This window comes from Penicillium bovifimosum (genome assembly GCF_028826915.1).
Source record: "Penicillium bovifimosum strain IBT 22155 chromosome Unknown utg000002l_segment0_segment0, whole genome shotgun sequence".
Taxonomy (NCBI): Eukaryota; Fungi; Ascomycota; class Eurotiomycetes; order Eurotiales; family Aspergillaceae; genus Penicillium; species Penicillium bovifimosum.
The window spans coordinates 2,489,718-2,516,838 of NW_026622711.1; the positions used below are offsets into that span (position 1 = coordinate 2,489,718).

General features: G+C 48.8%; 9 protein-coding genes across 9 annotated transcripts; 4 read left to right on the forward strand and 5 right to left on the reverse strand.

The window, feature by feature from the left end:
- Positions 1-466: 466 nt before the first annotated feature.
- On the forward strand, positions 467-1,949 carry N7515_002132 (DUF3237 domain-containing protein; the record flags this gene model as incomplete). Its single annotated transcript, XM_056662876.1, has 5 exons — positions 467-535; positions 641-1,114; positions 1,179-1,499; positions 1,571-1,865; positions 1,921-1,949. The coding sequence occupies 5 exons, from the start codon at positions 467-469 to the stop codon at positions 1,947-1,949; spliced, it is 1,188 nt and encodes a 395-aa protein (XP_056524989.1).
- Positions 1,950-3,005: 1,056 nt separating this feature from the next.
- N7515_002133 (CAZyme family GT2) lies at positions 3,006-5,815 on the reverse strand (the record flags this gene model as incomplete). The annotated part of the gene is made up of 6 exons (XM_056662877.1): positions 3,006-3,143; positions 3,204-3,840; positions 3,914-4,097; positions 4,191-5,037; positions 5,102-5,463; positions 5,545-5,815. 6 exons carry the CDS (start codon positions 5,813-5,815, stop codon positions 3,006-3,008), a joined length of 2,439 nt encoding a protein of 812 aa, XP_056524990.1.
- Positions 5,816-5,910: 95 nt separating this feature from the next.
- Positions 5,911-6,259, reverse strand: N7515_002134 (uncharacterized protein; the record flags this gene model as incomplete). Its single annotated transcript, XM_056662878.1, is given in 2 exon segments — positions 5,911-6,015; positions 6,026-6,259. Coding segments are annotated over 2 exon segments (339 nt in total), but the record flags the coding sequence as incomplete, so codon positions are not given.
- A 562-nt stretch (positions 6,260-6,821) lies between these two features.
- On the forward strand, positions 6,822-7,346 carry N7515_002135 (uncharacterized protein; the record flags this gene model as incomplete). Its single annotated transcript, XM_056662879.1, has 3 exons — positions 6,822-7,028; positions 7,091-7,201; positions 7,278-7,346. The coding sequence occupies 3 exons, from the start codon at positions 6,822-6,824 to the stop codon at positions 7,344-7,346; spliced, it is 387 nt and encodes a 128-aa protein (XP_056524992.1).
- A 2,554-nt stretch (positions 7,347-9,900) lies between these two features.
- N7515_002136 (methylisocitrate lyase ICL2) lies at positions 9,901-11,960 on the reverse strand (the record flags this gene model as incomplete). Its single annotated transcript, XM_056662880.1, has 6 exons — positions 9,901-9,908; positions 9,966-10,219; positions 10,276-10,699; positions 10,751-11,163; positions 11,220-11,508; positions 11,570-11,960. 6 exons carry the CDS (start codon positions 11,958-11,960, stop codon positions 9,901-9,903), a joined length of 1,779 nt encoding a protein of 592 aa, XP_056524993.1.
- Positions 11,961-13,575: 1,615 nt separating this feature from the next.
- On the forward strand, positions 13,576-14,581 carry N7515_002137 (uncharacterized protein; the record flags this gene model as incomplete). The annotated part of the gene is made up of 3 exons (XM_056662881.1): positions 13,576-13,897; positions 13,951-14,546; positions 14,576-14,581. The coding sequence occupies 3 exons, from the start codon at positions 13,576-13,578 to the stop codon at positions 14,579-14,581; spliced, it is 924 nt and encodes a 307-aa protein (XP_056524994.1).
- A 1,780-nt stretch (positions 14,582-16,361) lies between these two features.
- On the reverse strand, positions 16,362-16,568 carry N7515_002138 (uncharacterized protein; the record flags this gene model as incomplete). Its single annotated transcript, XM_056662882.1, has 1 exon — positions 16,362-16,568. One exon carries the CDS (start codon positions 16,566-16,568, stop codon positions 16,362-16,364), a length of 207 nt encoding a protein of 68 aa, XP_056524995.1.
- Positions 16,569-20,298: 3,730 nt separating this feature from the next.
- On the forward strand, positions 20,299-21,377 carry N7515_002139 (aminoglycoside phosphotransferase family protein; the record flags this gene model as incomplete). Its single annotated transcript, XM_056662883.1, has 2 exons — positions 20,299-20,720; positions 20,774-21,377. 2 exons carry the CDS (start codon positions 20,299-20,301, stop codon positions 21,375-21,377), a joined length of 1,026 nt encoding a protein of 341 aa, XP_056524996.1.
- A 2,124-nt stretch (positions 21,378-23,501) lies between these two features.
- On the reverse strand, positions 23,502-25,759 carry N7515_002140 (putative dynamin GTPase; the record flags this gene model as incomplete). Its single annotated transcript, XM_056662884.1, has 5 exons — positions 23,502-23,723; positions 23,775-23,974; positions 24,115-24,301; positions 24,348-24,851; positions 24,899-25,759. The coding sequence occupies 5 exons, from the start codon at positions 25,757-25,759 to the stop codon at positions 23,502-23,504; spliced, it is 1,974 nt and encodes a 657-aa protein (XP_056524997.1).
- Positions 25,760-27,121: the final 1,362 nt, after the last annotated feature.

The following is a 27,121-nucleotide window of genomic DNA, read 5'->3' on the forward strand; positions in this document are numbered from 1 at the left end:
CTTAGGCAGCTATTTTCATAAATTTTACTCACCTATTGCTCTGTTGTGAGCCATGTCCCGACCGCGTCTTGTTGGTCTCCATAGGCCGATACATCGCGTCAAGCCACAACAGCTACCTCAGAAGCACCAAATAAGCTCCAAATACTGCGGAGGAGAGGTAATAGTTCACTAAATAATTCTATCGAATATAAAATAGCCTTAAGATATGAAAATAATGTTCTTATACATAGAAATATCTCTTATACTAGTAATATACGCAGTATCGCTGAGGGTACCGTAAGCAGTGCTCCAAATTACGCAGGGCGCGTAACCCGCGTAATCTCCCGTCTTCGTTTTCCAATTTCTTTTCTTCTCTCTCCCTAACCCCTCCAACTTTACAAATACGCGACCATACGCCCATTCCCATTCTCCTCCCAACTTGACATTACGAGCAGCCGAAAATATTGCTTTACTCCTTCCCCTCATCATGGGTCGTACTGTCGACCAGGAGGTACACGCGGCGTTTGTCGAGTTCCGCGCCAAGGAAGATGACAAGGTGCGTGACTGCGTATTTCGTAATATTTCACCCACGACCTGTCCGTCACTAACATACGAAAACCCGTTTTGGGGTTTGTGCATGTGTTAGTGTCTCTCCGTGCAGTGTATTTACTGTCAACAAATTCGAGCAAAGAACACCTCGCGACAGAAACAACATCTTCTTGAATGTCCCGGTCTGCGAGGTCACCCCAACGCGCCGCAGCCTTCCCAGCCCGCCCAGGCCGCCCCTAACGGAATCGGTGCCCCCAATGGCTATCCGGGAACTCCCAGTGGCCCAACTGCCACCCCATCAGCAGCTGGCCCCGGTACCATTCCAAATCCCAATGGCACTCTCATGACCAACGGTGTCAACCCTCATGCCACTCCTTTGCAGACTCCACTGCAGGCCCTGCAGAATCGCGCCGCGATGGCCACCCCGGTTCCAGCTACTGGGGCTTCCTCCGTGCCGCCAAATGCTACACCTTCGCGCCCGACCCCCAAGCCCAAGACCAAGTCATCGACCTCGGGCCTGCCCGCGCCTCCGCTGGACGATGTGCACGCGGCTTTCGTGGAGTTCCGCGCAAAGGAAGAAGACAAGGTATGAATATGGAGCTTGGACAGCTATACGTTTGCGATACAAAAAGCTAACGGTGTATAAACAGTGTCTCTCCGTCCAATGCATTTACTGCCAGCAGGTTCGCGCGAAGAACACCAGTCGCCAGCGCCAACATCTGCTCGAATGCCAGACCTACCTCAGTGTCATGAAGGACTCGATCCCGGCCAACAACCTGCTTCACACATTCCCTGAAGGCGATGTCGCCCGTTCACTTCAGATCCCCGCGCCGACGCTCGAGCTGGACTTCCGCATGAGCATCAAAATGAACCCGAAGGTTTCTGTTGGTCCCGGTGTCTGGGGCCAGCGAGAGTGGGTCTCGTTCATCGGCGGTCAATGGGCCGGTCGATGGGGCAAGGGTGTCGTTCTGGTAAGTCTCACTTTTTCCGCTTCAACTCAGTTCAGTCTTTCTCTTATCTGGTGACTAACCTTTGGAAACAGCCCGGCGGTCAAGATACACAGATCGTGACCAAGGATTCTACCACCAACCTTCGTGCCAACTACATCCTCCAGACCGTTGATGAGCCACCAGCGTTTATCATTGTCCGCACAGAAGGATGGTTGACAGGCGCCAAAGACGTTCTGGAGAAGGTCATCGATGCTAACATGGCCGATGGAGTCAACCCCAGCAGCTACAAGTACCGCGTCAATCTGTCCATGGAGACCGGTGACGAGCGATACACATTCTTGAACACTTTGATGTGGATCGGTAGCGGTTGCCGCCGAGGTCAAGAAGGTATGTTTCGCCAATATTCGTCTCTTGTATACATGTATTCTGACCAGTCATACAGTTATTTTCGACTCGTTCCGTGTCAACTAGGCTGATACCCTCGTCTCTCGCCGATACCTTTTCCGTTTTTCAGCGACTTCGTGTCTTTCTAACTTCTTCGGTTTTTGATGGTAAAATGGTGTTTTCACTCTGCCAATTTATCTCCCCGCGGCGTAACTTTATATGATTTGGTTCCTTCTCGCCTCCATGACGATTCTTCACGGCTCTTTCTCGTTTGGTCTCAGGGATACGCGTTCTCGATTTCTGCTTGAGCCCTTACAGTGTTGCCCTTTTGTCTCTGTGCTTGGGTCTCTTTCGTTCTTCCTTCTGGTTTCTCTTCCGATGTATTTCTTTGATGGCTATTTCTGTCCAGATAGTCGGCCTTGTAAGGTATTGCTTTGCTTGCTTTGGGATGTTTCCAAGTCATGTTCTGTGGGCTTTTCTCTTATATGACTCGATCTGTGGATGGCTTTCCATTTATGCTGACAGCAAACAAGATTGTTGACTGCTCTGTTTCCTTTTCTAGTGCTGTAGTTCAAATCCAATTCTGGTCATAGTGAAGAAGAATAAAATGCTCTTACTTGAGTACCGTAGATCTTCGTCAGAATGTGGCTGGAATTATATGTGGCTGGAATCATAAAGAACAGATACATAACCCGCTGTTATATACACCAAGACGGTACTTAACAAAAGCGGTATATACGCGTATGTACCAGAACTATCTACAACTCTGAATACATCTATTTCCTCATTTGATTTTCAGTGCGCGCTTATAGATTTGACTTGAACTTCCTTACAGGAGTCTGTATGTCCGTAAAAGCTCATCTATACCGCTAATACCGCAACACCATACCAAGCGCATAGACCAGACATGCAGACTGGTATCACATGCTATTTACCTAGAAGAGGTCTCTAGGTCATTCAACTAGTAGTCTGAGGTAGTGTACTCCGCGGTACAGATGGAAAGCATCTAAAGTAAGAATCGAAACAGAGAATGATATTGCGGACAATCTAGTCTTAAAACGAGGCCGAGATAGGTATTAGCGTCTATCCCCCAGAAACACAGAGAAAACCGAAGTCCATTCCGTCTACAAGTCAAGTGTCGAATCAGCGCCTGGAAACACAGCATAAGACCCCGGTTTTCAATAGGAAATACAAAGCCCCGAAAAACCGGAAGATCGAGAGACCAGACGTTGCCCACAGTACGACCCTGAAGTACCACGCCGTGCGAGTCGTCGATGTCGACTATACTCAGAAGTAATTAGCGACAGCAACCAACAGCAAAGAAAGGGAAGAAAACCCCACCGTCAAACAAAGCCTCTGAATACTGGAATTGTTGATACACAATGCCAGCAACCCATTACTAAAAGTCCACAAGAGAACCAAATTCGTCCTGAAAGCCTTATAAGAATCATCCAGCGCAACAGTCTCTACTTCACTCGGCTCCTGCCACGGCGTCAACGCCCTCTTCACCGTCTCCGCAAACTGCTCGTCAATATCAACCTGCGGCTTCTCCAACTCCTCGACAAAGGGCATCTCGTCTTCCTTTTTTGTCTGTGCAGATGGGAGTTTGTCTTGTGAGTCGGCGCCTTTTGTCCCCCATGAGACGTCGTGCCAGTTGCAGAAGGCGTAGACCATGAGGACGTTGATTGTGGAGGGCATGCCGACGAAATAGGCCCAGGAGGAGGTTATCATGTGCCATGGGTCTGCGTAGAGAATGCTGGCTACGAAGTAGATTCCGTAGGTGGAGACTAGAGCGACGAGGACGATGCCGCCGGTTGAGCCGATGAAGCCGGAGAGGAGGGTGGAGAAACCGTGGGTGAAGTCAAAGTTCAGGTTTTCGGGGGTTAGGGCTTGGGCGACGAGGTAGAAGGAGAGGATTAGGAGGTAGAATTGGACGACGGAGAAGTAGACGATAGAGAGGGTGTAGAGGAATTTGGAGCTGTGGTTGATATATTAGTTATGTTGAGGGGAGCTTAGGGCTATGAGTTTGAAGTTCGGGCTGTGATACGAACCCTTTTGGTCGGTTCCCGAGAGCTAGGATAAATTGGAGCATGAGGAATGTCAAGTAGCCGATTTTCAGCAGGTTGTTGACGATTGGGGTCACTTGGTTTCCGAAGGGCCAGCTGTGGAATTTGTTAGATGAACTTGGTGTTCCGACAATGTCCAGAATGACAGAGCTTGTGAGCCAGTAGGATGCTAATAGAGATTAGTCGTCATCTTCATCGTCTTGCCTATTCCTCGGTCCTGGTACTCGACAAGGTAAGTACCACCGGACCAAAGTCAACTTACCAAGTGAAAGCCATGTCATCACCAACTGGCAAATATTGTAAACCAACTGGATATGAAGCAATAGCAACCGAAATATCCCATGCCCACTTTGATATATGCGATTGAAATGCATGATTGAATAGAGCGAAGCCGCAAAAGAGCCATTCAACCATCGCCGCCGTTGACTCAGAAACTCCGCCGGTCTTTCTGGGACGTCAGTTTCCCCTTTCGATGCCTTCACATATGTGAGCCGCCACTGGCTGCCGGCCTTAGCAACTAATTCAAAGCAGAGAATGCGATCTTCTGCCAGAAACATGTTCTTCTTAAAGATATTCATCCCGTCGATACCCTTTTTACCCAGCTTTTGAGCAAGAGTATGGTCTCCATGGAAATACTGCTCGAGAGGCCTGCCCATAATCGCTCGGTATCGATAGGCGGAGAATGCACCCGGGAGGACGCTCACATAGCCAAACCCACTCTCCAGGGGCTTATCCAGAATATTGGAAATCTTATATTCAAAGTTCTGTGCTGCAACCAAGGGATTAAGAAGCTTTTTCCATCGGTGGCCGAGAAGGGCGTGGATTTCGCCGCAGGCTCCGCCTAGATTTTTGTCATTGTAGAATGCTTGCCAGAGAGCGAGTAGAGACTTAGGTCCTGGCTTTGTGCCCGAGTCAATTAGGATGCAGATTTCTGGGTTCAATATGCGTCCGAATGCATTAAAGAGCCACCGATGTGAATTGATCTTTTTCGCATTCCTTTTCTTCAGGCAAACCATCATCTGAACTGGGGGCAGATTGGCTGGGTCATTTTTGTATGGACGGACCAGCTCTTGCTTTGGAGTAATCGATAGCTGTGTGGTATATTCAAACTAGATATCATTAGCTTTTAGATCTGCTTACCAGACGTGGAGACCAGGAGTAGGGACAACAAACAATATGAGCAACCGTCTCTCTCCCATCCACATCCTGTTTCATCACTCCGTCTTGAAAAACTCCGATGGTTGCCAGAACGTCGAGTGTACCTTTATCGCAGTGATCCATCCCATCGAACACAAGGCAAACGACGATCTTCTGCCACGCCGGGCCACCTCTTTTCCAAAATTCGGTCCTTTTCAAGCTGACAATGTCACGAACATTTTGCATTACACCATGCAGGGTTCGTGCTGTAAGTACTTTATCTTCATTGTAGTACGTGATGGCGATGAGGAGCTCTGTATGCCGATTATACATCGAGGGACGGAGATTATAACCATTGCGGAGGGTGAATTCATCTGGGTCACATGTTGCAGCAGTATCTAATTCAAAGCAGATAGGGTCAGGATGTTATGACATACTCGAATCGGTTGTACCGTTACTGAGACAGTTGGGTAACTCACATCTCATTTGCGTAAACTCTTCAGAGAGATCCCCCTCCGGGCCTCTGTACTCTGGCTGAATAGCATTACGAATAGGACTCGGTACCGGATAGTTGGCACTCAAGACCGAACCTTGTATCAGCTTGATTCGGCGTGTTGGATACCGACGGAGGGGGCTGCTCTTGTGTTGATGTCCTGAGTCCCTAGACGAGGCGACAGCAGAGCCCCGGTTGGAAATATCATGCAGTCTAATATGATCAGACAGATCCTTAGGCTCCATGGAATCCGACATGGGGCTTTAGACCCCAGTTGACAAAGAAGTATGTATATGATCGACCAGTTACTGCTCTTCAGGGGGGTTGAGGGATAAAGCGGAATAGTGGCCCGTTATGACAGAGGGAGAGCGCGGTCAACTGGGGGCTTAATATTCTGGCGATGACGGGGATTGTCACCTCGGCTTGCCGCAGGTCCGGAGGTCAAGCAATTTCCTCTCTACACTTACCCGAGACAAATGACCATCATTCGTGTTGTCGCTTCCCTCACTTTGTCGTGCATGGTGAAATGACCAAGGTCGATTCAACGGAGTCATCATATCTTGACTTGCACACAAGGTGAAACGAGTGGTGAGGGTGCGAGAGCTGAAAGTCCGAGCCGCAATCCCTGATGCCAAGCCGGTTTGGTTGCGATCGAGGTATGACAGGCTGTACAAGCCTGCATCGTTGAGAAGCACATGTTGTCCTGGAGGCTGGACTCCTTTGCGAAAAGGCAAGACTGCGAGGGAAGAAGAGTAGACTGGATGATGATTGATGATGGTTTCTATTCTCGATAATGCTCTACGGATCAAGATGTGGAAGCATGCAAAGATTGCAGAAGTCAGGGTGCATAATAAGTAGCCCGTTTGCAACTTAGGCCGCAAGCCACACATCTTAGCGTGAGGCTCAGCCCCTTGTCCACTGGCCAACTGGCCAATAAAGCCAAGACTCTTCTAGACACTCATCTTCATCTATGAACGGTGCTCATAACCCTAGCAAATATCTCGAGCATACGCACCATTTGTTTACCTAAAAATAACTAACATTCCGCGAAAGCCCACGAGGCACAGAATTGCAATTGCGCCGGAACCTGGAGTTACAAGTGAGACATCCCAATGAAGGTCCCCCCATTTGCGCTGCACCGAATTGAGGTCATAGTTCTTGAACCGCAAGGTTGAGCCTGCTCACTACTATAAGAGAGAGTTGCTTATATTCCCCAGTCAAAGCACGAACGGACTGTGACTGACTTGCGTTAATCATTTCGAAATGAACTTCCTCCGGCTCTCGCAATCACCGCTCGCAGTGGAGTTGAGGTTAGATCAAAAAGAAGCGGTTTATACAGATCTAGATACTGTGACGGGCGAGATAATCTTATGCAGCGAGTCGCCTGCCGATATCTCCTCGATTGTTCTTACTCTGTCGGGAACGGCGACGTCTAGATTGAACAACGGCAGACGAACGGAGAGCCACAATGTATGTGCGAAGGTGACAATTGCTTCTCCAGGTTAGGCGTATCTGACATCAACTTGCTCTAGCTGTTTATCAAGTCCAGTCGAATCTTCCCTTCAGACCCTTTGATGAAGGATTTGAAACGCTCCAGTGTAACTATCGGGGGTGGAATCCATGTCCTCCAATTCTCTATCACGGTAATTACCCTTTGATATTGGACCTGTTTATGTGAAGCCAATTCTAATACATATTTCCTTGATTCACAGTTTCCAGATGATGTTATTGAATGCCATAAATCTGGCCAGTGGCCATGCTGGCGCAGACCGAAGACCCATTTATTGAGGACATGCCCACCCTCAACAGGTACATCGAGTTCCCCAGCTGAGATTCGATTTACTTTGAGTGTGGTCGTCAGAGGAAGAAAAACCGTTCAAAAGGTAGGAATTCCATGTCTCAGCAACAGTGTGCCATCAAAGAGAGGTACGAAGATTCGGTCTAACCAATTTTAAGACTCGAAATATCTCCGTGTATCCGTTACCAAGTCCGAGGACTCCCCAATCGGTGTATTTTCAAGAATGCGTTATCGATATTAGCCCGCGAGACCTGGATACTGGCTTACACTTGTCCTTGAAAGTCAGGGTCGACCTTCTAGACGGGTCTTGTCTTTTTCTAAACCGCGCAATTCCATTTAGGATCAGCCTCACAAAGCTCGGCGACGCTTCCTACAACATTTTGTTGAATGGGTTCCAAACCATGCTAGTCGAGACAACGGAGGTAACAGCCCGAGGAAGAGCCGAATCATTCACCAATACCTGGACTGTACAAAGCACCGCCAATATGAACTATGATATAGGTCTGTCAGATGCACCTAGCGACGCAAGCATCGATCTGGATCCATTTATATGGGCTAACAGTCCTTGTCCCGCTTGGATTACTTCGAGTTTTGAAGCCTGCAATATCAGGAAGACTCACAGGCTTAATGTAAGGCTGGAATTTGTTGTTGCAAACTACAAGGTATTTCGCCAAAATGCCCACCTCCTGGCCATAATCGAGAGCTAATCCTTTACAGCCCCATATAATTATTCGCGAATTTGAATTTCCTGTCCTTGTCATGGGATCGCCTTTCACGACATAGAGCTCAAAATTGAATCTTGGAGGTTACAGATGGAGCCAGGGAAATATCCATGCCTAGTGCAAGATGACATTATCGTCATCCCTCTACAGACCCTCATGAGCGGGCTTGGGATGTAGCCTTATCAGAAAATTTCCCGAAGCTATTCTTCAGCGCCTTCAAGCGCAGTCAGAAATTTCCATCCAGCCTCTGAGAATGCAATAGTATGACTGGAGATGTAACGTGGGATAAGGCCGTGTGAAGCTCTTCCAAGGTTCTCGCCTTGTGATGTTTAGGTATGTGCCGAGGACCTCGGGCAGCATTTCAACACACATGGTCACGGAAAGCACAGCCTGCTCGATTCCGTGCTACGTTGTCTTAGATTTATTAACTACTTCGCAAATCGAGCTATTCATAGACAAATCTGTACACGGGATTCAATAAGACATGTATTGATAGTTCGTGATAGTGGCCCTTTCAGCTTAGCCGCCGGGCGTTAATGATTTGCTCGAGGGCGCATGGAATAACCTACAGTTATATCCACACAATCAAATTGACACGTATTGTCCTGGAACCAGAGAGTGGCCGAAGCTCTAAGAATCTGGAACCAATGGCTGCTGGCCAAATAAGGAGAAGCCGCATATTCAGGTATCTCAGGATGTCGTGGGACCTCAGGAGTAGCATCGCATGGTCCAATTCGAAATAGAGATGCGCAAAACATAGGGGGTGGCCAGTAGTTCGGTCAATAGAATGCAATCATATAGCCTGTTCTTTCGGGTACTAGAATAAGTGCCGCATCGGAAACCCGCGTAAGAAGGAAGGCGTAGTCAAACGAAATTGGGAAATAATGAGATATAGCCGATATCATAACGGACTTTTCAGGTTAGTGTGTAGATCGATGCAGGCCTCGTGAATCTGTATTGACTAGCCTATGACACAGCCAAGTCCGGGAACGAACAAAGTACCCTCTAGCCTAGTTACTCTTCTCCGAATGGCTTCACGGCAGTTTGCTCCACGACAGCATCACAATTCGACCCTGTAACACGTCCAGGGCAAGACATGCGAGATGCCGAAGGGAATGAAGGTCCAGACAACCAAGATACTATTATAAATACCGGGACATCTGCAAGCCTAGTTCTAAGGACCAGACTTCGAGTTATATCCCAACCTGAAGGACATACTTGCATCATTTCGACATGCGTTTGTTCCTCCTTGCTTTCATGGTCCTTGTCGGCGCTGTAATGGCTGCAGAGAAACCTCTTGTAAGATCAAATAATCTTAGGTGTTTTGCCTTGTCGTGTCTAACCGTTTCTCAGATTCCGAATGGGCATCCCTGTAGAACCGACGGCAGCACGGGGAACTGTATGAGTAACTTTTGTCTGGTTAGTTTTCTGTGTTTTGGCCGGTAGACCTCGTTTGAGACTGACGTGATGTATAGCAAGTTCCGCCTGAGGTTGAGGGTGTGTGCAGATAGAGGTTGGCTTCTATCTGTGTTTTGATTGATGACAAGGCATTGCTGTAATTTGGGAGTTCGCCCCTCTTTTCCCAAATAAAACTCTCTCACTTTTACCTTCCTACTTCCCGACAGTAGGTCTCAAAAGTCGTAGCTGCAATGTTACAGTAGATCCCGACGCTGCTTGATTCCTTGACTCGATAAATTGTTGTGGACAAGGCCGCCAGATAATGGAAGGGGAAACGAAAATCATTATATTTGCACATCAAGCGACTTCTATGCTTCACCACCGAGAATTTTCCAATACATCAATACATAGTCTCGACTTCAATTCAGAAATCTAGAGATCAGGGTCAGCAATTCGTTTCTTTCCTGAAGACACTGCATGGAATCTTACCTTTCTCGGTGTTACCCTCGCCCATGCTCTTGCTGCTGCTGCTTCCACTCTGGATAGCACCCATAATACTATCCATGTATGGGGCACCACTCCACTTCTGGTGGGTGAGGACGTCGACGCCGAGCTCCTTTTCGCGAGCCTGGACAAGACGGACGTAAGCCAACATTCCCTCGTCCTTGAACGCGCGGGACAGTTCGGTTGTGATAGTGGCGTTGCTGTGCAAACCAGCCAGAGAAATGAGTTGGAGAACGAATCTGATAGTTATTAGTCAATGCCACAGCAAAAGAGATAAAGCGAAGCCCAGACTTACCCTTGCTTGGCGATATCCCAAACGAAAGACTTGAGCGAGGCCTCATCAAATCCATGGGCCATCCAGTTGAATGAAGGGCTGAGGTTGTAGACAAGCTTCTTGCCGGGATATGCTGCGCGCACGTCGCCAGCTAGTGTTCCGGCCTTCTCGACATTAGGATCACCGGTCTCGACCCAGAGGAGATCCGCGTAGGGAGCGAATTCCTTCGCGCGCTTGGTGGCAGCAGGGAATCCTGCACGGTAGTGGTAGAAGCCCTCACGAGTACGCGGGCTATCACACGACCAGACAACGGGCGTCTTGGCGTAGTCGTTTGCTAGGGCACGGCGGCGAGAGAAGGAGAGGTCGGGATTGCTTTTGACATAGGCCTTGTAGGCATCCCGGGAAGACTGGGGAGCTCCCTCTGATTCAAGGTGGGCGTCGACAGCTACAGATCATTAGCGATTGCAATTTTAAAAACAGGATTTTGTGAGCATACCTTCGTCGAGGGTCACAAGCTTGTGCTTCTTGACCCACTCGAGCTCATATGCGTCAATTTCCTTAGGCGATGCGCCCTCTCGCTCCATGGCCTGAAGAGTCTCGGCCAAAGGCTCCACATCTTCCGCGACACCAAGGATGAATTCGTGATCACGAACATCGATAGCGCTGCTGATGAGTTTACCGCTCTCGGAGTCGGTTCGGGCAATAACCAAGTTCTCACAGCCCATCATATCCCACTGGAAGCGAGCAGCGACCAGTCGGTTGATGTGTTCGCCCATTGGGACGAGCACTTTGCCTGCAAGATGCCCGCACTTTTTGCCACCATGCAACTGATCCTCGAAGTGAACGGCGGCAGCACCATTCTCTGCGAAGAGCTTGGCGAGTTTGAGAACGGCCGATAGACCACCGTGGCTGCAAGAGAAAATTAGCGATGAGTTCGTTCCGTTACGTCCCCATTTTAGACATACCCAGTATCACCATCCGCAACAATTGGTCGCAAATAATCAGTGTAAGGCGTAGATTTGCGCTCCTCGGCAGTCATTTTGCGCCTGGCATCCCACTGCTTACGGTCGTGCATCGACTGCGCCTTGAACAGGCGCTGCACCTGGTTCGGCACAGTGTTGTAGGGATAATCGCCGAAATCGGGGGATACCTCATTGGTACTCGTCAAGAGTGAAGAGCAAGCCCAGCCAGAAACGTAGAGAATCTCTTGGTTGGGCGCTTGCTGTGTCATTTGTACGGGGTCAATAGCTCCCACTGAGTGCAGAACCGAGGTTAGAATTATCCTATTCGAGGCTTCAACCTTCTGAGAACTCACTGGTATGAACGGGCTGACCAGCAGCCGCTCGCTCATTGAGAAGATTGAAAAGCTTCCGCGCCATCAACGAGCTAGGGTATGTTTGTTGCAAAGAGCCACGCTTGCTCACGACGTCCGCCGCTGTGTAGGGACGCTTGATGCCTTCGTAGCGAGGCGACCTCCACCATGCTTCCACATCGCGAATTTGTTGTTCGTAGAGCGCATCTTCAGCGGCACCAGCTTTTTCTTGGGTGGACAGCAGCTGGTACGCGTCTGAGGGGAGGGTGGTGGATACGGGAGGGTTAACAGGCGTCATCCGAGGATAACCGCATGTGAAAGATCGTAATGCCCGCAAGGAAACAGTAGGAGCAATCGGAAGGCGTCGCGGCAATCGACGCATTGAACGATACATGGTGAAGTAATTGGGAAGAAAAACAAATTGTTGTCAAGATTGAACAAGACAACGAGGGAATAAAAGGTGAAAGGAAGACAAGGGTTTAGCTCCCTGAGGCACGCTTGACCTCGGGCCGTCAACATCTGGGGATTCCCCGCTGACTCCGGAGGTCCGAAATTCGCTACTTGACTAAGCACTAAGCCACATTTTGGCCCGTGCGCCCTCTCCACGCCACTTGGGCAGGACCAGACTCCGACCAGACGTCATTGTGTCGGTTTTTATATGCATCTGTTAGAACGTAGTGTCACCGATTCACGGCGTATCAGCTCCAGATAATAGACTGACACTGTTGCCACAAGTGGCCAGTGTCTGTTAGCCTTTGAACTTCCTTCTAGAGAGGAAGTCACGAGTCACCGAAACCAATCAAACCATAGGTCACAATGTCAAAGTGGAAGCTGTGAGATATAATCATGAGATCCCTGTTCTATTGGAATCCGGGCAAAGTCCCCATCCCATAAGGATATGATCAAAAGCTAAATAGGTACGCTTCTACCTCTAGTGGTTGGAAGAATTACTGATGTCCCAGCAAGTTCTTCGAGTTCTTTACTTCGTCCTTGACAGTAGACTTCGTATCTGTAAAGCATATCACTCTATGACCTGTCTATCTCCCCAGGGTCCAATGTCATAGGTAGATGCAAATTGGGCATCATTGTAGCTCCGCACCGGAGTAAATATACACAATGAGCTAGGTAGACTCTCATTTCGAGCAATGGGGCCCGGCGCTGTGCTGAAATGCTGATTACATACGCAATATTTGGGGCCCCGGGCCACCTAACTACTGCGTTCGGAATTAGGGTTCAAGAGCATCAGGTGCTTCTATGTGAAGGATGGTGTAGTCGCTACTACAGTATGTAGTAGATCAGGCATCATACAGAATAAACTAGGTACGCTGTCATCTGCTGGCTTGGAATGCCAAGCGTCGCTCTTCACCAGTCATTTTAATCAATCAATCAATCCCCATTAAGCAAGGATGTGACTTCAAATGTCATTCACCTTTGGCTTATTGTGCTTGCTCAGGTGGTCCATTACTCGAACCTTACTAAGACCGACATTATCTTCAGTTTGACAGGTCTCACATTCAATTAGATTGTCTGAATACTGCCGGCGTAGTCCTCGCAATTCCAGGCTAGGCAACCTACAGTTGGGATCAATGTTGCCCTAACATTGAACAATTGAAGTAGTTCGAACATACCTCAATAGTAACCACATCTGCATTGAATTTGAGATGGCAGAGACTTCGATATTGAATCAGCAAATACTTCTCAATTTCCTTGTTCGACCAACTAGATTGCTATTCATTCTAAATAACAGCAGATCTAATGGAAGCACCACTCAGAGCCATTGAAGCTTCGTTTCACTCTAATTTGACATTCACTATGAAGTGATAATACATCGAGGCTCATTCAAATGAGCTCTCAATGAACTCAGCCTGACTGAACGGATATAAAGCATAGTGAGACTCCCTCATCGGTCACATTCCTTCTCTGTAGAAACCCACCTACCTTCGCTTCATCCCATCTTCTTCTTGGTTCTTTTCCTGTTTTATCCCATCTGTACAACGTTGATGAGGACCATGGCTGCTTCTTCCGTGTCTATCTCACCTCGTCCGTCCCATCATTCCTTTCCTTCCTTCAGGAAGGTTGACCTACAGGTACTCGCTGGCGAGTACCGGCCTGGTACCCTTTTTATGTGGGACCAGCTCTGCCTTTTTGACGAGCTGGTTTGGGGGGCCGCGGCACCAGAGATGTTCGTCCTGGCTTGGGAGCTCTCTGGGCTCCATACCAACCTGGTCGTGGTCGTGGCCCCGGGCACCGAAAATGCGTGGATACTCCGGGTGATGCTGACGCCGGAGTTCCTGTGGTTCGGTCTCCACTGGGCAGGGTTGCCATACCCTGGTAAGTATCAACTGTTGGCATCGAAGCAACAGCGCATGCTAACCATCTCTCAGTCCAGCTTTCCGACTACTCCTCCAACCTCCTCCCCATCCTCCACTCCCACCACCTGGTTGCCGCCATGACCCTCCATTATAATATGGGGGTCAGCAACCGGTGGTGGGAGCTCAATAACCATCTGGGGCTCTACCTCTCCCCTGCGGCCGCCGCGGAGCCAGCCACCGTTCCTCCAATGGAGGACTTGATGCCCATGGAAGGCATCGAGGTGTCTGTGGGTGTTTCGGCCGCGACCGTCGGCACCTGTGTCCGGGAGTACTCTCCCGGCATGGATGTCTGTGAGGAGTTGGGCGTGTCCTCTGCCGCTCCCGCCCCGGCGACGGCCGACACCAGTGTCCGGGAGTACTCTCCCGGCATGGATGTCTGCGAGGACTCCGCTGCGTCCTCCGCCCCCCTCCTCCCCCGCGAGCCCCGCTGTTGCCGCTCCTGTCCCCCTGACCCCTCCTGCTGCCGCAACTTCTTCTGCCGCTCCCGGCCCCGCGGCCTCCACCCCATTACCTCCCTCGCGTTTGAGCTGGCGGGAAGCCGCTCCATCTCCGAGCCCATAGCTCTGGGCTCCCGCAATAGAAGCTGTTCGACGCTGGTCGTCGATTCTGTGCATTGCTTGTTTTTCTTTTTTTTCAGAATTAATATCTTTTACCTCGTTAGCATGCCCATGAGTAGTCCTTCCATAAGTTTTCTCACTGCGTAGACGGTATGTACGTAGTATCTGAGCCTAAATCCCGGGTTTGCGGCGAACTGCCCAGAGGCCTGAAGCACGTATCAAAGGCTGAAATGTTCCAACTACGGGACATCGCTGTTAGCTCTTGGAGAACGAATATCCTCGCTATGCAGGACAAATTCTTGAAATACAACCAACACATACTTCCATATACTTCCGCCATGACGCAAAAGTCGATAGAACCATGCGCCTCACATTTTCATCTCTTTCCGTTATTTCCATTGAACAACCCCAGTATGAAGTGTCCATGGAGTGTATTGTACAATGAACCTCGCACATGGCATGTGCAATACTTGATCTCGTATGACTTCAAGACGAATGACCATCCAGAAAGGATAGTGCATACCCTATGCACCAGGTCTGTGCTATGACGAATCGCGACCAAAGCATTGCAAGTGGGATCCAGGGAAGGTCACATGCCTATTCTGGACTTTGCGCATGTGCTATTGGTAATCGGTCTTGGTTTCTCCTGCTACCTAGATTCTAAAGTAATGAACTTAAGTTTTCTCCCGGCAAAAGGCAGGTTTCATACCGGAAATTTCTTCAGCAGGGATTATTATTGCAGGGATCGTTCATGACATGATCCGCCGGTCATCGGGTTGGATATCGCCCCTGGGGCAGAGTAGCTCCGCTATCGTCGCTATCTAGATCGATATGCTATGTGCAGAGGATTGGACAGCAAGGGGCGTGTATTATCTGGTTCTATCATAACGTTAGAAAGTGAGATCGGATATCCCGGTAGGGCTAGGGGTCTAGTGAGTGGCGTTGCAGCTCCAAAGGAAAATGATCAGCGGACCAGATACGTAGTGTTCTCTTTCAAAATTCAGGCAATGATCAACTCATAATTTGTATGGCTTTGTTTTAGAAATGGTGAATGAAGTGAAGTAAGTGGTTTATCACAGTATATGGACTAGCGATATCAACGTCAGTGGGAAGTAGAAAGACAGAAATCAGTGGGTTAAATATCGATCAGGAACGGAAAAATAAAGGATGAAGCTTGACTCCATGCGGCTAGCTTGAATAACACCATGCAAAGTACATCCAAAGCAAGGCCTGAAAGCATTCCGCTAGAAAATGAGCGGTTTAACATCCGAATCAAATAGGTCAAGTTCTTGATTTGGTCCGGCAAATCAAGAAGCAACAGTAGAGAATGCAACAGCATAATAATAACATTTCTCACGATCAACTGAGCGGAGAGAACCAAGTCCGTAACTCCGTTCAGGGTCCAGGGTCCGAGATTGAGTTGCACTGCGGAGCTCCGACCCTCGGACTTGCCCTCAAATCCCGAATAACTCGTTGTCTCAGCCACACATGGCAGAGAAGCCAGCTGACTGAACTGTGAATAATTTTTTCATAAACCCGTGGTCGTATTCTTTATCGGGACCAATGCAGAGGGGCAGTGCCGGCACCGCCCGCAAAATATCACAGAAACTCTCGGATGCAGGGCCCGAGGCGAAATCGCAGAGAGAAGTGTCGAAAATACAGAGTAGAATAATATTTCGTTCAGGGAAACAAGTCGCATCTGCCCTTGCGACGAATAGGGGAACGTTTTTTCGGTGGTTGGGAGTGAAAAGTTCGATGGTGATTCGCTCAGCCGCTCACTAGTCCGCGGAGATCCCCCCACTTTGCTGATTTGGTGGTCTGGTCGACAAGTTGATATTTTGGTGAAAGGTGTTTTGTGTGCTCGTTTCATCCCCCAAAGCCGACCTTGGCAGCGCAACGGCTGCAGTAGTAGGAGTTCATGCCGAATTGAACGGCACCGCCTGATGGGCCTATGTTGAGGGTTCGCTGGCAGCGGGAACAGCGGACGTTGTCGAGGGTCTGGGGAGAAGTGGTAGCCGGTCGAGCAACGCCTTCAGTCTCGGGCTGAGTGGTAATTGGCATTGGGGAGCTCATGATGAGAGTCAAACCCGAGTGAGGAATTGAAGAGAGGAAAGGGGTGAGATGCTCGTTTTTGAGTTGCCCGGTTGAGCCCCGTGATCTCTCAGTTGACCCCGGATTATTTCATTTTCTCCCTTGATGATGAATCGACTTGTAAAAACCGGGAAATTGGGCAATTTGCAAGAGAAGGTATTGTAAAAGCAAACGCCCCCAACTGCCCCAACGTGACAGGAACAGGGAAATATCCAATGGGCTTTTCGAAATTGTGTTCTCGAGCCCCATTTCTACCTTAATTCATTCCGCTCTTTCACCCCCACCCTCTCTTTCTTTCCATCCTACACCAGATTAATTTACGTATCCCGGTTTTATTCGCCCATCGCCAGTCATAGATGCATAAATGATTATGCGCATCCTCGCTACTTTCTATACTTTATCGACCACCAAATCACAACAATCCCTTTCTCATGCCGTCTGACGTTCGTTTCTGCATCCTTGGAGCTATCTTTTGGCTTGGCAAAACGTCAGAGGCACCCATGATTGACGCTAAATCAGCCTAAAATGGACGGCTCTCGAACGCCCGTCGGCGCTACTGCGTAGTTTATTGGAGGCCTATCTGTCCCGACTCCCGAGGCTCCGTGAGATCCACTTGGCGAAGACTCATGAGCTTCCGGAAATTAACCAATGATAATTATATACTCCGTACTGTGTAATTCATGGCTATGACCCTTTCGCGAACGGCAACTGATCTGGAAGACCTGAATGGCGATCGGAACGGAAAAGTTACATGTCGACTTCTAGACTCGGAGTCGCGAGTCTTCTTGGCCGGCGCACGGTGAGAAGATAACGTGCATTGACCCGAAAATATCTCCATCCCCGTACAAGGTGAATCTCGATGGTCCTAAAAGCAAAACGACCTCGATGACAGATCGAGATAGGATCCTAAATATCCGCTACAACTGAAGAAGAAAAAAGTACACTCCTCATCATATGCACTCAGCTGCTCCATCCTCTCCGCGGAGATGACTTCATCTCTGTACTGCGTACACGTCTTGTCGTCAAGCAACCCCACACCCAGCCCGTGCTCATGCAATGCAGCCCAATAGCCGATGTCGATCACAAAGCTTTTTCTTGCCGCATAGTTATGCGAACTAGAATCGCCTAATCTTCCATGAATCGCGTATCCGGCCAGAGACGATCCGTCGGGTTACTTGCAATCTAACGCCTTTCCATTTGTCACTCGTTCCAGAGCACATAAGAATTGCTCCGTTGGAGGCTCATCGAGGATCAATGATTCTTCCATCGGGCAGCGATCAAGCTAGAGTTCCAGTCCAGAGAGCAACAGTCACCAAGGCGGATCCAAGTCTTCGACGAGGATGTCTTCTGTTGAGGCATCTGAGAGATCAGGATGCAGAGGTAGCGGGGACGGGATGCAGGCTGGCAGAGTATAGACGATAAGAATAAACTGTGCTTCCATCTTAGAAGGTTATTAGCCATCTCTGTTTGTAGGTACATATTATTCTACTAGTGGGGGGTAATTATGGCTAGTTAATCATGATACTAAGCAACTTGGCAGAGCCGTCGCCAAATCCTCAGTCTTGGACCTTGGTATGCGCATTGATGGTTCCGAGCGCGGCAGGGTAGGCCCGGCCCGCGGGACCCAAGAGGCTCATATCAACTACCGAGAATCAGCTTGCCGGGGAGTTCAAGGGTCTGTTGGACATGCAATCTGAAACAGTGTGGTTTCTAAACATGTGTGCCTGTGCTACTCACAATAATGACGAAGGTGTCTATCCTAGAAATGTCGCTTAATAGCCTGACGCTCGTCCTAAAATATCCACGAATCACGATTGGAAGTTTTTACGCCGCCAGTCTCGCGCAAATCTCAGTAGTTTCTTTGCAAGAGACGACTTAATCGGTAAATTCCTTTTTGAACGCCGTTTTCCAAGTCAGAATTTTTTCAAAATCCGCATAGTAGGCCGAGCCGGATGACCGGGTATCGCAGCACTAAGCTATTTAGAGGTCCAAAAACGGTGCCAGCGCGCTTGTGAATAGACAGATTGGCAAGCTCGAGAGTCCAGCTTAAAACCAGGCCGCTGATGCTGTTCGAGGAAAGAGATCTTTGTGTTTGGGTCATCGGTGCCGATTTATTTACTGTGCGCCCCGATAGCGCCGTTCTCGAATGTGTTCACGTCTCAGTCGAAACAGCGATGGGCACTCAGTACGCCCTCGTCAACCTGCTTCAGGCAATCAAGACAACATCTTCGGCCGACCGCGAACGTGTTTATCGACACACTGATCCATCGTACGCTCGACCAAGAATCACAAAGTCTCAGGCCTATCGAGAGAAACCCGTGGCCTTCAGGCTGAATTTTTAAAGTTCGAGATTGACCTGCCGACAACTCCTCCCGGCCTTTTTCTCTTCACTCTTGGCCCATAGTTCGCGACGTTCAAATCCTCGTATCCATCTGGTCGCACAGGTAAGAGAATCAACAGACGACCCAAACACGGAGATCTCTTTCCTCGAGCAGTATCACTGGACGTCTGGACTGAGCTTCGCTGCTAGCGTACTCGCCTAGACCGCGAATGTGAGAATAGCATCAATTTCCATTGCAATCAGAGCAACAGGGGAGGTGTAGGAGGAATAATGAAATGGAGGGTTGGTTGCCGGGTCAAATTTCATGTGAGTTAGAGTACAATACAGGTGTAGAAACAATGGAGGAAACTCTGTATGTATTCAGGTCGACGGAGAGCAGAAAGAGAGAGAGAGGGAGAGCAGGCGAACTAGTTAGCTGGCAGCCGCCAGTCTGTCAATTGAAGGATCCTTCCGTCTGACCTGTCTCCTTGGGTGCCACATGCAAGCCTATCACCAATGTCACATCTCGGTGTCTTAAGGCTGAGGTCCGAGGATTCTCAGGGTCAAGGGCATCACTCACCTGGAGACTCGTAGGTTGAGGCATCTCATGAAGCCTTGGCCCCAAAGCTATAAACCTACACGGACCTTTTGGTAGCTAGTTTTAGATCCCCAGACAAGAATTTATACTTACTTCAGTCAACTTATAAGATTTATTTCTTTGACTTGTAAGTTGTGACCACATCCTACCAACAAGAATAGAGCAAGGACTTGTATGCTAAATTGTCGCTTGCTTCAATTTAAACAGGGTGGATCATGTACCATGTTCTTGCTCACTGATGACAGATGGATTGGTTGTCTCTCGCTGGCCCATCCGTTAGTTGCGGCCCGCAACTGATTCGTGCCTAGCATCTCCGTAACAATATCCAATACCATTATACCCGGATGTTATGATTGAAAAGCACACTATTAACCAACCCAGCACTAACCGGATGCCTTTTCTTTTGGTCCCATTACGGTCAATATTCCGCGTAAAAGATGCGTGAAGGTGGTTCGGGCTGGATCCACTTAACATCCCCACTTGTCACCCGCCGAATCTTATTTAAACACCCCTCAAGAACTGGCGCCCGGGCAAATTTGGCCGTGTAAATAATGTAACCATATCTCGCTCAAGGCTGAAGCGGGTCTAAAATACCCAAACGGAAATAAAAGGTTGTATAATTAGCGGTGTGCCGCTATATATCACGTGGATTGGGCCTTGATTGGGAGGTGACCCTTCAAGGTATAAATCCTAAGCCAGTGCTAAAACCCCTTCGTGCCCCCCTACATTTTCCAAAATTTCCAAGCCCCGCAGAACTGAACCGCTTTTCACTGATAATTTCCCAATTTACCACTATGATCAAGCTTTACAACCTCGACGACACAATCGACTCGTTCTTCGCGTCAAACCCATCCGTAACCCGACAGCAATGCGATGATTTTGTGCGCTCCCACGCCACTGATCCAAGTGACCAAGTCATCCCTGTGCAAATACAGGGAGCGTTTAGCTATACTGTGACCGCAGGGTCAAAGCTGTTCCAGTTTCGGGTCGAAGACTCGAGGATCGACCAAGAGATTATGACCCTTGCTAAGGCAGCTCATCCTGAGTTTGTTGCTGTTGTCAATTATCATGAAACTATTGGAACCGAACAACCCCTACATATCTACGAGATGGAGAAACTCCCTGGCATTCCTTATATTCTCGCACGCGATGTATCCCCCATACAGCCACCAGAATCGATATCTCGACAGCAAAACACCACCAGAGACTTCGCAAGGTACGTCTAGAAGGCTATTCTCTTGTTTGCCGCCAGTTCAGTATCGTGGACAGATTCTTCGCACAATCGTGGAACAAGCGCCAGCCAATACAGGGAGACGTTACCAAGGCACTCCATGCGGAGTTTGACCAAAAGTTCAATGTCCTTGCCCAAATCTTACCACCTCGATTCAAATCGAGATTAGTCAGCATCCGCAGAGACCTCCTATCGCTCTTCTCGGGGGCATTACCTTTTGTTCTCACTCATGGCGACCTTTGTGAGATGAATATCCTCATAGACCCGGAAAGTGGGAAGCTCACGGGCATTGTTGACTGGGCCGAGGCAAGGATTCTTCCTTTTGGCTTTTCTTTGTGGGGCTTCGAAAATGTCCTTGGATTCATGAATTCAAAGGGATGGCACTACTACGACAACCGCAGAGAGCTCGAATCCCTCTTCTGGAAAATATTTCGGGAGGAAGCTGAAGTTTTCGCCGATGATGATTTAATTCTAATCCAGCGTGCGAGGGCTGCCGGCTTGTTTTGCCGATACGGCTTCATCAGTGATGGTCTGGGTGTCAACAGCGTGGTTGGCCAGCCCAGCCCTTCTTCCCTCGCATATCTCGATGGCATTTGTACAACCACTGACCAGTGCCCCGGAGAGCTGGATAAAAATGTCTGATACTATGTTGTTCACTGTAACAACAAACCGATAGGCTCGAAGCTGCATCTTCGGGGCCACGAACGCACGTGATCTTGCAAGTAGTAGAGCAATAGACAAGACTGGTGTTTTTTCCATCGCATTCTTGACACACACCCTGACCATGCGTCAAAAGGAAGCCCGCAAAAAAGCATGACGGAACATGGTGGCCACAGGCTAAAGGAACAATAGACCTTCATTCTGTCAAAGATAATTGCCATCTGTCTTCTGGATGTTTGGCCTTTTGGCAATCATTCTATTGTCAAGTGAGAGAAAAAGAAATGCCAAGTCAATAATCATGCAATATTGCATTTGGGTGTGTTCGTGTACACCATTGTGCGAGATACAAGCAAGTGCCGAGTAGACCTGCAATATACCGAAATTCTCATTCCCTTCGTCTTCTATGACGGCACGAGTATACCGGCTGGCGCGGTCAAAGTGAGAAAGGGGGACCATGTGTGGTTGTTCCTGGATCGGTGTCGCAAAGTTGGTGCAGAGATGGGCGGCCGAGGTGCCAATGGCGCATCAAGCGCAAAGAAAGACAACCGAAGAGAGAAAGAAAGTGATAGTTTTGGTTCCATGTGGCAAAACTAGGAATGAGCCAACAACGAAATGATTAAAGATAACTCAGGGTGGCCATGATTTTTTGCACTGTGAGGGCTACCACAGCACGGGATATATTGACTTCCTGATTGGTGATAGACAAAAGCAATTTTGCTCAACATAGCAGTGTCTAACCGGACGCTTCTTGTTTTGATCCCAGATCCCACAGCCCGGTCAACTATTACCCTGGGAAGTATGTGTAAAAGATAGGTGGAGCGATTTCTGGAGGGGATCCACTTGACATCCCCATTCGTCATCCGCCGATTAAATTATATATTAGACGCCCCTCACGAACTTCTCTCTGGGTAAAACAGGCCGTGTGGACATTTAACAAAATCTTAGCCCCGCAAGGCTCGGATGGTCATATATCTTTCGTGCATCGACTTGACCATTGTGGGCAAAATATCGGAGGATGGAACTATCCCTGACCACCAATTAGTTCACCAATGCCGCTCACCGGGGCCACTACGCTCGCTTACCCGGACGTCAGAAAGCACTTAACTCGACACAGTAGATAGAAGGCTCGCTGGATAAGTGTTGTTGGGCAATCCGCCGGTTAATTCCCCTTGACCGTTTGTTCTTGACCGTTTGTCTAGCAATAATTTCCTGAGCTCAGTATCTCCCGATATCATCAACTCAATAAGATTTGAGTAATTTCACCGGGACAATGCGCTGCTTCTGGGAGCGACCCTGCGCTTGTAATTATCACCTTCAGAAGCAATGATGTGATGTGGACCAAAGCTCCTGGATTATTCTAAGGATGAGGGGCTAACACTGCCAAGTAAGTAGCGCTGTTACGTGAGTGCAGCGCGGTCGCGCCCCTAGAGGTTCTTTGGCTTGTCTCGGGCATTATCTCGGTATGCGCTAATCCGTTTCAGGAAGATAGAGTTGAAGGCGGTGTGACCTTAAAATACAAAAGAGCCTGGATTTAACGACAAAACCCTTGGAAAGGAAACAACCTCGAGAAATCATAGCTGACAGGCAGCATACTTCTCTCAATCCATTAAATTACCCAAATCACACTCACATGTCCCTTTCCAACCAACCACAAAAGAACCAAAACGCCCCTGGCTCTTTTATTATGATAATTACTCGATGGCAATGGAGAACATGAGAACCACGTTACGATATTACGCTTTATAGAATGCAAAGATCGTAATGCGAAACGGCGACTTCTGATACCTTTTTGACGATGTCCTGTATGTACAAAAGGCTCTATTTTGCTCAATGTGGTCGTAGAACAGAGAGATGGTTTACCGCATCGAGCTGGTAGAAATGGGTTCACAGAAGCGCTGAATAAATTGGTCGAGTACTAAGAGGCCCCTATGCAGAGGTGAATTCGGTGACAATTGTTCGTTATTTGAATAACTCAAAAAATTCGATTAAGGAAACTATCCAAGCATTTTCGAATAAGAAGTTTACTCCCGCATTCGCGTAGAGGTGGGGGAAACCCAGTGGGAGAAAACCCCACCCGGAGGGACTCATACGACTGCAGAAATATGACTAAATGGATAGCTCTTGAAGACTTGCCTCCAGACTCCGTTTCAATTGCAGTTTCTCAGTACGTCGGCGGGTGGTTTGTAGCGATTCGCCAGCCAGACGTATTAGCTCCTCATCTGAGAAACTGCTGACAACTGTTGGATGAAATGCTCCGCCCAACTTGGCCAGAATATGCCTTTCAATCACTTGGCGGCACACATTGTCCACAAATGTTTTCATCGCAACCTAGAACGCGTGTTATGACTAGAACTGACCTAGGACAGGTGGATGACTCACCTTATAATACGCATTTAGGTCGGTCAATACCTCGGAGCAAGCTCTCTCAACCATATTCACCTCCACACGTTTCTGTAGAGACGAAATCATTCGATCCATTTCATAAGGAGAGTTGCTGAAGTGGACACTGCCGCCCCAATCCGATTCAGCTGCTCTTTTGACGGATGCTTGAATGCTTGCTTTCGCTTCGTCGTGTCTCGCTTTTTGAATGTTGTCAGTATAGTAGTGATTATAGGTAATCGGGTGGCCTTTTTCGTCTTGTAAAAGCTTGGCAAGTTCTTCATGAGCCTCTCTTGTATTCTCATCGATTTGACCATAATGTGCTTTCGCAATTTGTCACCGACACCGGCGTCTTTGACCACGAAATTCAAGGCCCGGTGCACAAATTGAGTCACCATTTTCACGACAGACTCAATGTGACGTCGAGCAATTTCATTCCAGCGACACGATTGAATGTGAAACAAGCGCTGAAGTAGAGAATGGTTGTAGTTCCCTGGTAGCTCCCGACCTCTGGATTCGTGGTACATCTATTATCGTCAGCCATTGCCCGTCAGCCTGCAACTTTCGACGTACCTCTCTAATCCAAGAAAACATCTCTTCTTGTGTCACCAAAAGTTCCTCGTTTTGGTCTTTCACAATTTCTTCTGTTGAATCATCCATGTCTTCACCGTCGCCATGAGCAGTGACGATTTTTCTCCGTTGACCGTGGTTCCTCATGTAGTCGGCGAAACGCTCGTTTTCTCGATGAATTACAGCACGCAGACGGCAAGTGCCTGGAGAACTGTCTGCAAAAAAGTCCCCGTCCCGACCATCATAATTTCCCTCAAGGCCATTCTTGATAATGGCATGGAATTCAGTGCTGATGTGTGTGAGAAATAGTCGAACTTGCCCTGCATTTGACCTCTCGATCCCAAGGTTATCGATCTCCTCATCCACCAGTTGTAATAAACGTCGAACCTCCTGCTGAACCTTGGGTAATTCTCGCTCAATATGGCTATCCAAGAGATCCTCCAGAAAGGAACGTAGATTGGCGATACCAATTCGTGTAGGACGATTCCTTGGGCCTTCCAACGTTGACTAGAGAAGAACTCCATTTCCGCCCGATGACGCTGCCGAAAACTCACCCCAGCCACTAATTCATCCGGAGAGGGGTTTTTGACGAGGAAGAAGCCAAGGTTTAACTTGGTGCGATCGAGATTTTTTGCCAGTCGCGCAACTCTCTCTTCGGTGTTCTTGTTGATAAGGTCGGGCTTAGTGATGATACCCACTGTCCTCACGCCTTCCTTGTCAAAATGCCTCGCACGCTGGATGATACGTTGTGTCTCTGCGTCACTGCTGGCCGGAATAACAGCAAGAATTATCGTGCGGGAGCTCTCAAGATACGAATCAACCAGCCCTTGCACGATTTCAACATCTTCGTCATCCTCGGCAACCGATATCAGGCCCGGTAGATCAACAAGAGTCAAATGAAGTCCGGTGTTCCCAACTAATTCAAGTCGAAGAACATCTGCAGCGAATCCAGGGGCGTCGGCAAATTCATTGAAACCTCGAACCCCCATCATGAATGAGGCTTCGCGAATAATAGTCGGCAGCTCGTTGAAGTCTCGAAATTCTCGATGAAACGCTGCAAACTTCTCCTTCTCCTCGGGGGAACGGGATGCGCTCGGGAGAAGGCTCGCAGTCATCGAGCTGACTTCAGTGTCATGACGCAGCACTATCTCGGTGGGAAACTGTGTACAGAGTCCATCCTTTCGGGGAAAGGGGTATCCCGTGATACCTTCCAGAACAGAACTCTTGCCCGCCGACTGGTCACCACATACAGCCAACTGTGGCAACGCGATATGATCGCCAACCCCGTTGGCTCGAACACAGTCAATCTGATTAAGTCTTTGGGATGTCTTAACAGAATTGAGTCCAGGATTATCTTTTCCTCGGTCTCCACCGCTGGAACCTCCCTCCTCCTCGTCAAGAGAAATAGGTTGCATTAGGTTTCCCAGGGATTGGCTGATGTTTAAAAAATAATCTGACGAGTGGTTGAGTGGCCGCTTAATTTGTGTCGATGTCTACCACTCTTTTTATATTGTTCTCCCGTCATTTCTGGATGCACACTGAGCCTGAATCCAAAAGACTTGTTGAGATAGAGCTTCGATCAAAGGATTCTGTTCAAGGCCGTAGCGCCGTTCGCCGTTGGGATCTTGCAGATCTCTCGGACTTGGATATTCCTTCCCGTTAGGACCCTGGCTCTTATTGCAAACGTCTTCATCCGGTTTCTCCTGCTCTGTTGTGTTCCCTCTGATGGGTTCGGCAGGTTTCCGACCGTAGGATTCCGTCGGTGATGTGTTGTCTTCCTTCTACTATTCATTGACGGCCATTATCCAAGGAATAAGAGCAAGCGGAGGATCAAGACAAACGTTACAGGAGTTTGGTTACCTCGTGAACTGGGAGCAAAACTTTGCGGCATATAGAGAGAACATGGATGATTCAGCGGCCCTACACTTTCTCCTACCTGCTGCCATTGCAGCCCGGGAAGGAGATTATACGGTTGGTCAAAGGGCAATTAAAGCATGCGAAGCGTATAACGTTGGATCATTGTATGCTGCAGCAGACAACAATTTTACTGAAACCATGTCTCTCAGCTTGGCGACCACTGTGAATGCTGGTGGGTGTTCCAGAAGCGCAGGTAACCTTATTGAATATTTTACTCCTACCCGAAATTCCCTGACGGATACAGTGTTCTCGCGAGATATCGAAGAGGAATTCCGTTGTGTCCCATTTTCGATGCCCTTCATTTTCTGCTGCGCGGATTGATTTTCTTCAAGTTCTTCTGCTCTGCCTGTGCATCATTTGGCCGTCGGAGAATCAGTTCACTATTTGTACTATAATACACCCTGAGTCGTGCTCATTTCAAGCCATCCCTGAAGCGTGTCATGTTGTTTGGGTAAATTCTGAACAGAGCACTATCATCTTCGTGGCCCTCAGGGGCCTATGGAGAAGAACCGAGTATATTTTGAAATGGTAGAAAAGCCCCAGACGGATGAGGGCGGAGGCCAAGGACCCCGTGGCCGATTGAGAGCTTCTGCAGGTCAGTCAGGACCTCATCCGACGAGTCCAGCGGGTCATTGGCGCCGACAGGAGCGGGACTACCGGATTCCGCTGCGTCTTCAGCTCTATGACCCGGCCTTGGGCTGGCCGTAGGAGACACAGATGAATTCCATTCAGAATTGGCGTCTCCCATAGGCTGGTCGTTGGGTCCACCTGGAATCGTTTCTCCCGTACAAGAAGGACTTGGCTGCTCCTCTTGAGCGCTGTAGGGGGGCTTCGACTGTGACTGGACCCACTGGCTTTGG